At 45.0% G+C, this 15,313-nt stretch overlaps 1 protein-coding gene across 2 annotated transcripts in view; it reads left to right on the top strand.

Annotated features, from left to right (window-relative positions):
* The window catches only part of CEP170 (centrosomal protein 170), a 194,936-nt gene extending 192,343 nt beyond the window's left edge, over positions 1-2,593 (top strand). For both annotated transcript variants that reach the window (XM_044290668.1, XM_044290667.1), the window contains exon 18: positions 1,974-2,593. In XM_044290668.1, coding sequence (XP_044146603.1) covers positions 1,974-2,254 — 281 coding nt within the window. In that variant the 3' untranslated portion in view covers positions 2,255-2,593. The remainder of the gene's footprint in view (positions 1-1,973) is intronic.
* Positions 2,594-15,313: the final 12,720 nt, after the last annotated feature.

The following is a 15,313-nucleotide window of genomic DNA, read 5'->3' as shown; positions in this document are numbered from 1 at the left end:
TGGGGGCCCTAATCAGAACAGCCAGCCAGGAATCGTTGTTCCCATCAATGATTCCCTGTCTATCCACAACTGCAGATACTGTTGATAGCTGTGGCCAGAGATGCTTCTGCTGCTGCCTGAGGTGAAAATTGAATTGGTGCCCCCAACCCCATGCCAAATTCTCTCTCCAATCACCCCCCCAGCCCTACTGCTGAAGACATATTTGAATTGGACATTATATACGGCACTACATACCTGTTAGATTCAGTGATCTCTCCTCTTTGTAGATGTTCTCCTCCCTCATCTTCTCCATTCAGAGTAGATCGCTATGACAAATTATTTTAGCCACATCTTGTCTCTGCAGAGTTTACCATGTAGACATTATTCCTCACTTTTCTGTCATCCTCCCCTTCCTGTTCCCCCATTAGTGTTTTGTGTCCCCCAGCATTTCCCCCTGTATTATTATAATATACCAGCAATTCCCCCTGTAAAATGTCTCAGAACAGTGCCCCCTGAATTATTTTAATGTCCCCAGCAATGTACCGTGCATTAGTATGTCCCCCATCAGTGCCCCCTGCATCATTGTAATACCCCAATAGTGCCCCTGCTTTAGTATAATTGTCCCCAGTAGTGCCCCTCTGCACTAGTATGTCCCCCACCAGTGCCCAAATGCCCCCAGTAGTGACCCCTGCGTTAGTATAATGTCCCCCCAATGTCCCCAGTAGTGCCCCAATGCCCCCAGTAGTGCCCTCCTGCATTAGTATAATGTCCCTCTGCCCTAGCAGTGTGCCAGTGCCCCCAGTAGGGACCCCTTCATTAGTACAATGTTCCCCAGTAGTGCCCCCTGCATTAGTATAATGTCCCTCTGCCCTATCAGTGTGCCAATGCCCCCAGTAGGGACCCCTTCATTAGTACAATGTTCCCCAGTAGTGCCCCTTGCATTAGTATAATGTCCCTCTGCCCTATCAGTGTGCCAATGCCCCCAGTAGGGACCCCTTCATTACTACAATGTTCCCCAGTAGTGCCCCCTGCATTAGTATAATGTCCCTCTGCCCTATCAGTGTGCCAATGCCCCCAGTAGGGACCCCTTCATTACTACAATGTTCCCCAGTAGTGCCCCCTGCATTAGTATAATGTCCCTCTGCCCTATCAGTGTGCCAATGCCCCCAGTAGGGACCCCTTCATTAGTACAATGTTCCCCACTAGTGCCCCCTGCATTAGTATAATGTCCCTCTGCCCTATCAGTGTGCCAATGCCCCCAGTAGGTACCCCTTCATTAGTACAATGTTCCCCACTAGTGCCCCCTGCATTAGTATAATGTCCCTCTGCCCTATCAGTGTGCCAATGCCCCCAGTAGGGACCCCTTCATTAGTACAATGTTCCCCACTAGTGCCCCCTGCATTAGTATAATGTCCCTCTGCCCCATCAGTGTGCCAATGCCCCCAGTAGGTACCCCTTCATTAGTACAATGTTCCCCACTAGTGCCCCCTGCATTAGTATAATGTCCCTCTGCCCTATCAGTGTGCCAATGCCCCCAGTAGGGACCCCTTCATTAGTACAATGTTCCCCAGTTGTGCCGGCCAGGAAATAAATAAATAAAATGTACCTCACTAGCGCTCCATCTCGCCTATCCTCCGGGCCTGAATGGTCTGTGATGCAGGCACGATGACATGGCCTGGAGACTGAGACTGAAAAGTGGGGTCAGGAACTATAAACTTCCGTGCCCTGCCGCCAACTGGCACTGTCTGACCCTCCTGTCCTCGGGGCCCCCTGACAGGCAGGGGCCCCATGCAATTGCGCTGTGTGCATGGTGGTCAGGATCACTACTGCATATCTAGAACATCACCACTGCAGTTAGAAAAACTAAACTTTGAAAACCCCTTTAAATTGCTTGATATGTGGTTATTACAGCTTCACGAATGAAATGCATCTTTCAGTGCAATATGTGCAAATTCAAGGAACACTGTATAATACTTTTTTCTTTTCTTTTCTAGTAATTAATGCAATGATCGATCCGGATGGCTCACTGGATGCCCAGAATGCCCTAGGATTTAGTACTTCCCTGCCCTCAGTACAGTCAGCGCGGAAAGAAAGTTACTCATCACACACCGTCATTTCACTACTACCACATTGTCAACGTGAAAGCAGAACCAGTCGGCAAAACATTAGATTTACTTCTTCGGACATGGATGGTTCTGAAGCGAATGCTCATTTTGGTGTAACATTAAATAGGTTCAATCCTGATGGTAAAGAAGATTCTACTTTACATGAATAGAGTTTTCCTTGTGTTAAAACGTAACTGAAACCATTCAGGTTTCAGCATGTAACTTGTACATTTGTAGATGAAACTGTTAAAGGGGTATTCCGGGGTATAATTTTAATTAAAAATAGGGTTGGAGTGGGGTGAAATAAACAAGCAATACTCAACAAGTCACTGGCTGAAGCTGTGACCAGCTGAGTGGACAGTCCAAGCAGATTCTGGTGCATCAAGAATATCCCTAAGGCTGGGTTCACACTTGAGCGTTGCGCAAACGCGCGTTTTTGACGCGCATTTTTATGCGCGTTTTTGTAATAGTAAACGCGCGTTTGACGTGCGTTTGTGTGATTCACTACAGTGTCCTATGGCCACAAACGCCCCAAAAGTCGCTCATGTACTTTTTGGAGCGTCGGGCGTTTTACAGCGCGATCGTACGCGCTGTAAAACGCCCAAGTGTGAACCATTCCCATAGGGAATCATTGGTTTCTCCTTGTTGAGCGTTTTACAGCGCGTAGGAACGCGCTGTAAAACGCTCAGGTGTGAACCCAGCCTTAAAGCAACACTGAACTTACTACTGCACTAAGAAAGACTAAAAAAAAGTTATTATTAAAGGGTTCTCCGCTTTTCCTATAGTGTTGACCTCTCCTCAGGATAGGTTTTCAAGATCAGAACGGTGAGGGCCCGACTGCCAGCACCCCTGCTGATCAGCTGTATGAAGAGAATGCAACCCTTGTACGAGCGTTGTGTTCTCTTCGGCCCCGCATCAGTGAGCAGGTTTAATTACAGCTCCGCCATGCCATTCACTTCAGTGGGATGTCTTCGTCCTAGTCACTTGAGATGTCCCAGTGAAGTGACTGGGATGGAGGAGCTTTAGTTACACTGCTTGCCGCTGCCGTGTCAGTGAAGAGAACACAGCGTTTTTAATATAGCTGATAGGTGGGGGTGCTGGCAGTTAGGCCCCAGCCAATCTTTTATTGATGACCTATCCTGATGATAGGTCATCAATATAGAAAAATTGGAGAAGCCCTTTAAAGGTTATGGGCATCTTTGCGTCTTTTTTTTCTTAATGACTTGCATGTATTATGTGATAATAATTGCAATTAGTTTTAATTAAAAATTCCCAACTTTTTGTCTTCCTGCTACTGTTTTGGTTTCAGTTTATTTTATTTAGTAGTCAAGATGTCCACTTAGGCTACATTCACACAAACGTATTTTGTTTCCGTGTCCGTTATGTTTTTTTTTTTTGAGGATAGGATGCAGACCCACTCATTTCAACGGGTCCGCAAAAAATGCGGACAGCACACCGTGTACTATCTGCATCCGTATGTCCGTTCCGTAGCCCCGCAAAAAAAAAAATAGAACATGTCCTATTCGTGTACATTTGTGGACAAGGGTAGGCTTGTTACAATGGATCTGCAAAAAAAACATACCACATGGAACGTTATCCGTTTTTTTTTTGCGGATCCACAATATGCGGACCGTAAAACACATACGGTCGTGTGAATGTAGCCTTAAAGGGAACCTGTCACCTCCTAAAAACATCCCAAGCCGGCAGCAGTACCTGAGAGTATCCAGCAGCGTGTTTGTAACCATCATTTTCTTCCTGCAGGTAGTTGAAGAAAAAGGTGTAAAAACGTTCTTTAATCCCCTGCCGGCGCGCTTCTCTAGTCAGGCTTGAAGTCATGGAGGCAGCGGCCTCCTTGCTTCAAGTCACAGTAACCACGCCCCCTTCCCTGCCCCTTCGCTGTGACTGACAGCCGGCAGTTCGGAAAAGCCAGCCGAACTGTCGTGAATAAACGCCGTCAATCACAGTGAAGGGGCAGGGAAGGGGGCGTGGTCACCGTGACTTGAAGCAAGGAGGCCGCTGCCTCAGTGACTTCAAGCCTGACTAGAGAAGCGCGCCGGCAGGGGATTAAAGAACGTTTTTACACCTTTTTCTTCAACTACCTGCAGGAAGAAAATGATGGTTACAAACACGCTGCTGGATACTCTCAGGTACTGCTGCCGGCTTGGGATGTTTTTAGGAGGTGACAGGTTCCCTTTAAAAGATCATTCAAGAAACTACAGATAAGGGTAAGGCTGGGTTCAGACCTGAGCGTTTTACAGCACATTCCTACGCGCTGTAAAACGCTCAACAGGCAAGAACCAATGATTCCCTATGGGAATGGTTCTCACCTGAGCGTTTTACAGCGCGTACGATCGCTCTGTAAAACGCCCGACGCCCCAAGAAGTGCAGGAGCTTCTTTGGGGGGTCTTGTCGCGCGTTCCCGTACATAGACTTCAGCGGGAACGCGCGACAATGGGCGTTTGCTTGTCTCTGTATGCGCGATTGCAAACGCCCGTACAATCGCGCATACAGAGCGTACGTTCAGTACGCTCAGGTCTGAACCCAGCGTTAAGAATGATCTGTCATACATATTTCACTCTGAATGCATCTGAACAGTGCAGTGTATGAAACATACCTGCAGAAGACAAACTGTTGATAATATTGAAGTGCAACATTTTTTATCACATAATAGATGGAATTCAATTAAAAAGGTGTCATAGCCTTTCATTTTCAAAACAAGATTGGTGGATACAGCTGATCACAGCAGCGCCTCTGGTCTATACCACATCAAAATCTGCCTGCTTTCATGTGATATCTCAGTGACAACAAATTCCACCGTCTGTCAGCAGATTATTTAACTTTACCTTCTGACGTGAAAAGGAATATAATTAAGCAAAGTAGATGACACATAATGGATTTTATGCATTAGTATGAGTAATGTATCCAATCTCATTTTAGTAAACATGTTTATATATGTAATTTCCTTATTCTACCAAATATGAAACCTGGCAGTTTACAACCTAAAAGCACCTATTACAGGGGTAGGTTGACATTAAGCCTGTGTATAAAACAATTGTAACATTTATTATGAAATCTTTTAGATAAGCTATTCATGCAAAAGGCTGTTGAGATTTAAAATAAAAATACATTGCTGTTTCAATTTTTTTGTCTAGCGAAAATTTTACATTGTTTACATTGAGCACATTGTAAATGCAAAAAAATAAAGCAGCAGGTATGTTTATTTAAAAAAATATTTATAATGTGTACATTTTTTAACAAATTGTTGCAAGAATTTGAAAACTTTACCGTACTTTTTGACATCTTATAAAACCACTAAAGTTATTATTATTATATATATTATTTTTTTTTGTAACAGCTCACAACCATTAGTCATATAAACAAGGTTTTTATGAAGATTGGTGCTTTCTGTTCCAGTCTTGATATCCCCTGCACTATCGGAGGATATGCCTAATTTATGACAAGGCGCAGGCTTCATCAGAAATTAGGTGCTTCCTCCTGTTGTCCGTGCGTCCAAAAAAGAAATCTACAACAGCTCAGAGCTGCCGTAAATCTCTGACTTCAGTTATGTCAGAAAACCACCGTGCATGAAAATAAATTAGTTGGGGCAGCTGACCACACACCCTTCCCACCCTTGTCATGCCCCCTGTCTGAAAAGTTGCGAGGATGGCGTAAAAAGTGGGAGAGCCAACAATTTTTGAAAAAGTCTCAAACACATACAGTAGTTTGTGACTTTTTAACGCCACTATCTCCCCATAATGTACATGAACTTTTCATATACTGTATGTAGATAAACATAAAGTGTTTTTAAAATCTGCATACATTTGTAGCCTTGAATTTTGCTTGGACTCTGTGTTTATGTGAAAATGCCTAACAGTAAAGCATGAAGCTTGGAATGAACCAAACCACGAATTCCCGAGCCACCAGCCATTAGTCTGTCCTGGCTATACTATCAAAGGTAAGTTACTGCAGTGAGCCACGCAACCGTAGGTATAAGGGTATATTCACGCAGCATAGTGAAGTTTATGCAGATTTTCTACGCAGACGTTCATGTGTTACTTGTGATTTGCCCCAGATCTTACTCTTTGTAAAGGGTGAAATCTGCACTGAAACAATTTCACACAAAAACCCATGCTCCATGGCACGCTGTAATTTATCTGAACGAAAATCTGCGAATACCCTAATGCAGAGATGCTCAATCTGCGGCCCTCCAGCTGTTGCAAAGCTACGACTCCCAGCATGCCCTAATAGCTGTAGTCTGCCCAGGCATGCTGGGAGTTGTAGTTCTACACCAGCTGGAAACCTGCAGGTTGGACATCCCTGCCCTAATACATAAAAATGATCTAAGATAAATTTACACCATTGCCCATAACAACCTTCGGGATAGAATAAGAGCTAAAATTGCTGGTTGCTATAGGCAGTGCCAGATACGCCTTAAAGGTCTTGTACAGGGTTAAAATACATGCATGCCTTCTTCTAGAAACAATGCCACGCCTGTCCATAGATTGTTTCTGGTACTGCAACTCAACTCAATTGAGGTCAGTGAAGCCGAGCAGAAATGCAGCACACAACCTGAGCACCAAGACATAAAAGATACATTATAATTTACTTCTTAAAGGCATTGTCCAAAAATGATTTTTATTTTCCGCCAGCAACCCATTCTAGAATGTTACTAGGACAGGTTGCATGGGGGCAGGGCCTGGCTTCACTAGCACAGTGCTCCAGTGCTTTCATTCAGTGTACATTGTAGTGGAGTACAGTGTAGTTCCAGCTTTTTCATCCCATTCAAGTGAATGGGAGGAAAAGCTGTAATTACCCAGTACCACCACTACAGCCGCAGGTAAACAAGAGGATGCAGCGCTTGAGAGCTGCAGTTTCTTCAAGCAACTGACTGGTGGGGGTGCTTAGAGTCGGTCCCACACCGATCTGATATTGATGGCATATCCTGGGGATAGCTCATAAATATCGCAAAGCCAAAATACCCCTTTAATCATTGCCACTGCCTGTAGGTAGTTAATACTTGCAAACATATCATTTAATGTGTATTTAAATGATACAATAACACATACTACATGTTCTGTAACCTGCTTTCTCCAGTTCAGTGAATAACTGACACACTTTGTGTGTTAGGCCTCATGCACATGACTGTGAATAATGGCCGTCTAAGTAACGGCCGTCACATGGCCATTTTAGCACCAATGAAAGTCTATTGGGCTTTTCACATGGCCGCCAGTGAATAGCGTCCATCCAAATATAGGACAAATCCTATTTTTGGCCGTTTTCACGGTCAGGCGGACCCATTCAAATCAATGGGACCGTTTTTAAACGGCCGATTGACAGAAATGCACCCGTCTAACGGCCGTTAAAAACAGGTAGACTTTAAAGAAAAAAAAAAATTAAACTAAAGACATAGCGTTACTTACATGCCCCCGGTATTGCTTAATCATGAATTCATTTTTCTTTCTGTGCCCCCGTTTGTCCGCGCTGCCCCCCAGAATATTTCCCGCCTTTTATGCTAATGAGCCCTTCACTCAACTGGCGGGCGTGTCAATCTTCTCCCTGGCACGGAGCGCATCCAATCAGCGTGCTCCACTCTTAGCCAGGGAGAAGATGTTTCAGTTCTCGCGAGATTCTCCGCCTCCGGATAGATGAAATTGCTCCAGTTCTCGAGACTCTCGCGAGAACTGGAACGTCTTCTCCCTGGCTAAGAGCGGGGCGCGCTGATTGGATGCGCTCCGTGCCAGGGAGAAGAATTATGGCACGCCCGGGAGAACTGTTAACGCCAGCCCATTTGAGCCGAGCTCATTAGCATACAAGGCGGGAAATATTTAGGGGGGCAGCGCAGACAAACGGGGGCACAGAAAGAAAAATGAATTCATGATGAAGCAATACTGGGGGCATGTAAGTAATGCTATGTCTTTAGTTTTTTTGGGTGAAAGGTCCTCTTTAACCAGGAGGGGTTAAGAAAAAAAAAATCACCTCATCCACTTGCTCGCGGTGCGGCAGTCTCTTCTCTCTTCATTGAGCAGGACCTGCGATATGCTAGGTGATGTAACCACGTAGAAGCGCGCAGTGATGTCATCGCGCACCTTCGGCAGGTCCCGTTCAGTGAAGAGTAAGTGCAGCGCGAGTAAGTGGATTTGTTTGTTTTTTATTTAAACCATATTTGTTTGGTTGTTTAAACCATGGTAGGAAATTATTTAAGATGGGGGACTACATTGGGGGCATTATAAATGCTCGGGGCACTATAAAAAAAATGACACCTGGGAAGACATTATTTTAGCTGGGGCCAAAATGGGGGGCAGTAAAAAAATATGAATAAAATGACAATATGGGGAAAATTATTTTAGCTGGGGGCATTATTAAAGCTGTTCTCTGAAGGATGGGTCTGGAATTAACTGCCAATCAAATTCTTCAATTTAAGGGACATGCAAAATGGACACACGGACAGAAAATGGATGCAGACACTGATGCAAAATGGCCACGACAGTGTGTCCGTTTTTAACTGCCTTTTTTTTCACTGTCGTGTGCATGTAGCCTTAGATTTCTTTCAATTGTAAGGTCCTGGAATAATTAACTTGGTAAAGATGTAAAACTGGACACAAACTGGAAAAATTTTATTTAGGGCTTTATTTATTGGTTGTCCTTATGCATATTTATTGTTTTTATGTTTACCATATTTTCTTAAATATCTTTTTATTACAGAACCAAAAACACTCAAAACAGACTATGGTTTTATGTCATTAGTTTAGCTGGATATACAGTCACACTTCTTGGGTGTTCACAGCATAGATTTTGCTAGAATTTGAACAACATTGAAAATTATTGTGCTTTATGTGTATTTGATAATATAACAAATCTACTTGGTTTTTATTTTTTTCTATTAAAATGAATTAGATTTCTTTGTTGAATTGTACGCTTTACTATAAAAAAAAACTTTTCTAACTATATAAAGACAATAAATTAAAAATGCAAACAAAATGACTCATTTACATGCTGCTTTATCAGTTTATTCACTGATGAAATATTGTTCTATGCTATATGGGTAAAATTCGGGTTCGTACCGAATTTTGGGGTGTCCGTGACACGGACCCGAACCCGGACATTTTCGTAAAAGTTCGGGTTCGGTGTTCGTCGCTTTCTTGGCGCTTTTGTGACGCTTTCTTGGCGCTTTTTGAAAGGCTGCAAAGCAGCCAATCAACAAGCGTCATACTGCTTGCCCCAAGAGGCCATCACAGCCATGCCTACTATTGGCATGGCTGTGATTGGCCAGAGCACCATGTGACCCAGCCTCTATTTAAGCTGGAGTCACATAGCGCCGCCCGTCACTCTGCTCTGATTAGCGTAGGGAGAGGTTGCGGCTGCGACAGTAGGGCGAGATTAGGCAGATTAACTCCTCCAAAGCACTTGATTATTGATCGATCTGCAGCTGTGGGTCATTGAGCTGCTGATACTCAATTGCTCACTGTTTTTAGGCTGCCCAGACCGTTTGTCAGTCACATTTTTCTGGGGTGATCGGCGGCCATTTTGTGTCTTGTGGTGCGCCAGCACAAGCTGCGACCAAGTGCATTTAACCCTCAATGGTGTGGTTGTTTTTTGGCTAAAGCCTACATCAGGGTGAAGCTGTCACACCAAGTGCATTTAACCAGCAATAGTCTGTTTATTTTTTGGCCATATACTACATCAGGGGCAAGCTGCGCCTGTCACCAAGTGCATTTAACCCTCAATGGTGTGGTTGTTTTTTGGCTAAAGCCTACATCAGGGTGAAGCTGTCACACCAAGTGCATTTAACCAGCAATAGTCTGTTTATTTTTTGGCCATATACTACATCAGGGGCAAGCTGCGCCCGTCACCAAGTGCATTTAACCCTCAGTAGTGTGGTTGGTCAAGCTATCACACCAAGTGCATTTAACCAGCAATAGTCTGTTCATTTTTTGGCCATATACTAAATCAGGGGCAAGCTGCGCCTGTCACCAAGTGCATTTAACCAGCAATAGTCTGTTCATTTTTTGGCCATATACTACATCAGGGGCAAGCTGCGCCCGTCACCAAGTGCATTTAACCCTCAGTAGTGTGGTTGGTCAAGCTGTGACACCAAGTGCATTTAACCAGCAATAGTCTGTTCATTTTTTGGCCATATACTACATCAGGGGCAAGCTGCGCCCGTCACCAAGTGCATTTAACCCTCAGTAGTGTGGTTGGTCAAGCTATCACACCAAGTGCATTTAACCAGCAATAGTCTGTTCATTTTTTGGCCATATACTAAATCAGGGGCAAGCTGCGCCCGTCACCAAGTGCATTTAACCAGCAATAGTCTGTTCATTTTTTGGCCATATACTACATCAGGGGCAAGCTGCGCCCGTCACCAAGTGCATTTAACCCTCAGTAGTGTGGTTGGTCAAGCTGTGACACCAAGTGCATTTAACCAGCAATAGTCTGTTCATTTTTTGGCCATATACTACATCAGGGGCAAGCTGCGCCCGTCACCAAGTGCATTTAACCCTCAGTAGTGTGGTTGGTCAAGCTGTGACACCAAGTGCATTTAACCAGCAATAGTCTGTTCATTTTTTGGCCATATACTACATCAGGGGCAAGCTGCGCCCGTCACCAAGTGCATTTAACCCTCAGTAGTGTGGTTGGTCAAGCTGTGACACCAAGTGCATTTAACCAGCAATAGTCTGTTCATTTTTTGGCCATATACTACATCAGGGGCAAGCTGCGCCCGTCACCAAGTGCATTTAACCCTCAGTAGTGTGGTTGGTCAAGCTATCACACCAAGTGCATTTAACCAGCAATAGTCTGTTCATTTTTTGGCCATATACTAAATCAGGGGCAAGCTGCGCCTGTCACCAAGTGCATTTAACCAGCAATAGTCTGTTTATTTTTTGGCCATATACTACATCAGGGGCAAGCTGCGCCCGTCACCAAGTGCATTTAACCCTCAGTAGTGTGGTTGGTCAAGCTGTGACACCAAGTGCATTTAACCAGCAATAGTCTGTTCATTTTTTGGCCATATACTACATCAGGGGCAAGCTGCGCCCGTCACCAAGTGCATTTAACCCTCAGTAGTGTGGTTGGTCAAGCTGTGACACCAAGTGCATTTAACCAGCAATAGTCTGTTCATTTTTTGGCCATCTACTACATCAGGGGCAAGCTGCGCCCGTCACCAAGTGCATTTAACCCTCAGTAGTGTGGTTGGTCAAGCTATCACACCAAGTGCATTTAACCAGCAATAGTCTGTTCATTTTTTGGCCATATACTAAATCAGGGGCAAGCTGCGCCCGTCACCAAGTGCATTTAACCAGCAATAGTCTGTTCATTTTTTGGCCATATACTACATCAGGGGCAAGCTGCGCCCGTCACCAAGTGCATTTAACCCTCAGTAGTGTGGTTGGTCAAGCTGTGACACCAAGTGCATTTAACCAGCAATAGTCTGTTCATTTTTTGGCCATATACTACATCAGGGGCAAGCTGCGCCCGTCACCAAGTGCATTTAACCCTCAGTAGTGTGGTTGGTCAAGCTATCACACCAAGTGCATTTAACCAGCAATAGTCTGTTCATTTTTTGGCCATATACTAAATCAGGGGCAAGCTGCGCCTGTCACCAAGTGCATTTAACCAGCAATAGTCTGTTTATTTTTTGGCCATATACTACATCAGGGGCAAGCTGCGCCCGTCACCAAGTGCATTTAACCCTCAGTAGTGTGGTTGGTCAAGCTGTGACACCAAGTGCATTTAACCAGCAATAGTCTGTTCATTTTTTGGCCATATACTACATCAGGGGCAAGCTGCGCCCGTCACCAAGTGCATTTAACCCTCAGTAGTGTGGTTGGTCAAGCTGTGACACCAAGTGCATTTAACCAGCAATAGTCTGTTCATTTTTTGGCCATCTACTACATCAGGGGCAAGCTGCGCCCGTCACCAAGTGCATTTAACCCTCAGTAGTGTGGTTGGTCAAGCTATCACACCAAGTGCATTTAACCAGCAATAGTCTGTTCATTTTTTGGCCATATACTAAATCAGGGGCAAGCTGCGCCCGTCACCAAGTGCATTTAACCAGCAATAGTCTGTTCATTTTTTGGCCATATACTACATCAGGGGCAAGCTGCGCCCGTCACCAAGTGCATTTAACCCTCAGTAGTGTGGTTGGTCAAGCTGTGACACCAAGTGCATTTAACCAGCAATAGTCTGTTCATTTTTTGGCCATATACTACATCAGGGGCAAGCTGCGCCCATCACCAAGTGCATTTAACCCTCAGTAGTGTGGTTGGTCAAGCTATCACACCAAGTGCATTTAACCAGCAATAGTCTGTTCATTTTTTGGCCATATACTAAATCAGGGGCAAGCTGCGCCTGTCACCAAGTGCATTTAACCAGCAATAGTCTGTTTATTTTTTGGCCATATACTACATCAGGGGCAAGCTGCGCCCGTCACCAAGTGCATTTAACCCTCAGTAGTGTGGTTGGTCAAGCTGTGACACCAAGTGCATTTAACCAGCAATAGTCTGTTCATTTTTTGGCCATATACTACATCAGGGGCAAGCTGCGCCCGTCACCAAGTGCATTTAACCCTCAGTAGTGTGGTTGGTCAAGCTGTGACACCAAGTGCATTTAACCAGCAATAGTCTGTTCATTTTTTGGCCATCTACTACATCAGGGGCAAGCTGCGCCCGTCACCAAGTGCATTTAACCCTCAGTAGTGTGGTTGGTCAAGCTATCACACCAAGTGCATTTAACCAGCAATAGTCTGTTCATTTTTTGGCCATATACTAAATCAGGGGCAAGCTGCGCCCGTCACCAAGTGCATTTAACCAGCAATAGTCTGTTCATTTTTTGGCCATATACTACATCAGGGGCAAGCTGCGCCCGTCACCAAGTGCATTTAACCCTCAGTAGTGTGGTTCGTCAAGCTGTGACACCAAGTGCATTTAACCAGCAATAGTCTGTTCATTTTTTGGCCATATACTACATCAGGGGCAAGCTGCGCCCGTCACCAAGTGCATTTAGCCAGCAATAGTGTGGTTATTTTTTGGCCATATCCCAGTCTAATTCTGTCACTAAATCCATACCGGTCACCCAGCGCCTAAATACTAGGCCTCAAATTTATATCCCGCTAAATCTGTCGTTACCGCTGTACTGTTGTGGCTGGGCAAGTTATTTAGTGTCCGTCAAAGCACATTTTTTGTTCAGGGTTGAAATACAATTCCCAATTTAGCAATTTCATAATTTAGTGGTTCCTGCTATATCAGAGCTATTTGAAATCTATCCCTAAAAGGGTATATAATATTCAAGGTGCACATAGGGTCATTCAGAATAACTTCACACACACGCTACTGTGCATTTCCAAGTCCAATTCTGTTAGTAAATCCATACCGGTCACCCAGCGCCTAAATACTAGGCCTCAAATTTATATCCCGCTAAATCTCTCGTTACCGCTGTCCTGTTGTGGCTGGGAAAGTTATTTAGTGTCCGTCAAAGCACATTTTTTGTTCTGGGTTGAAATACAATTCCCAATTTAGCAATTTCATAATTTAGTGGTTCCTGCTATATCAGAGCTATTTGAAATCTATCCCTAAAAGGGTATATAATATTCAAGGTGCACATAGGGTCATTCAGAATAACTTCACACACACGCTACTGTGCATTTCCAAGTCCAATTCTGTTAGTAAATCCATACCGGTCACCCAGCGCCTAAATACTAGGCCTCAAATTTATATCCCGCTAAATCTCTCGTTACCGCTGTCCTGTTGTGGCTGGGAAAGTTATTTAGTGTCCGTCAAAGCACATTTTTTGTTCTGGGTTGAAATACAATTCCCAATTTAGCAATTTCATAATTTAGTGGTTTCTTCTATATCAGAGCTATTTGAAATCTATCCCTAAAAGGGTATATAATATTCAAGGTGCACATAGGGTCATTCAGAATAACTTCACACACACGCTACTGTGCATTTCCAAGTCCAATTCTGTTAGTAAATCCATACCGGTCACCCAGCGCTTAAATACTAGGCCTCAAATTTATATCCCGCTGAATTTGAATACAATACATTGGGCCAAATATTTTTGTTGTTGTGGTGAACCATAACAATGAGGAAAACATCTAGTAAGGGACGCGGACGTGGACATGGTCGTGGTGGTGTTAGTGGACCCTCTGGTGCTGGGAGAGGACGTGGCCGTTCTGCCACATCCACACGTCCTAGTGTACCAACTACCTCAGGTCCCAGTAGCCGCCAGAATTTACAGCGATATATGGTGGGGCCCAATGCCGTTCTAAGGATGGTAAGGCCTGAGCAGGTACAGGCATTAGTCAATTGGGTGGCCGACAGTGGATCCAGCACGTTCACATTATCTCCCACCCAGTCTTCTGCAGAAAGCGCACAGATGGCGCCTGAAAACCAACCCCATCAGTCTGTCACATCACCCCCATGCATACCAGGGAAACTGTCTCAGCCTCAAGTTATGCAGCAGTCTCTTATGCTGTTTGAAGACTCCACTGGCAGGGTTTCCCAAGGGCATCCACCTAGCCCTTCCCCAGCGGTGAAAGACATAGAATGCACTGACGCACAACCACTTATGTTTCCTGATGATGAGGACATGGGAATACCACCTCAGCATGTCTCTGATGATGACGAAACACAGGTGCCAACTGCTGCGTCTTTCTGCAGTGTGCAGACTGAACAGGAGGTCAGGGATCAAGACTGGGTGGAAGACGATGCAGGGGACGATGAGGTCCTAGACCCCACATGGAATGAAGGTCGTGCCACTGACTTTCACAGTTCGGAGGAAGAGGCAGTGGTGAGACCGAGCCAACAGCGTAGCAAAAGAGGGAGCAGTGGGCAAAAGCAGAACACCCGCCGCCAAGAGACTCCGCCTGCTACTGACCGCCGCCATCTGGGACCGAGCACCCTAAAGGCAGCTTCAAGGAGTTCCCTGGCATGGCACTTCTTCAAACAATGTGCTGACGACAATACCCGAGTGGTTTGCACGCTGTGCCATCAGAGCCTGAAGCGAGGCATTAACGTTCTGAACCTGAGCACAACCTGCATGACCAGGCACCTGCATGCAAAGCATGAACTGCAGTGGAGTAAACACCTTAAAACCAAGGAAGTCACTCAGGCTCCCCCTGCTACCTCTTCTGCTGCTGCCGCCTCGGCCTCTTCCTCCGCCTCTGGAGGAACGTTGGCACCTGCCGCCCAGCAAACAGGGGATGTACCACCAACACCACCACCACCACC

This window comes from Bufo gargarizans, chromosome 4 (genome assembly GCF_014858855.1).
Source record: "Bufo gargarizans isolate SCDJY-AF-19 chromosome 4, ASM1485885v1, whole genome shotgun sequence".
NCBI lineage: Eukaryota > Metazoa > Chordata > Amphibia > Anura > Bufonidae > Bufo > Bufo gargarizans.
This window is presented reverse-complemented; position numbering and strand designations above follow the sequence as displayed.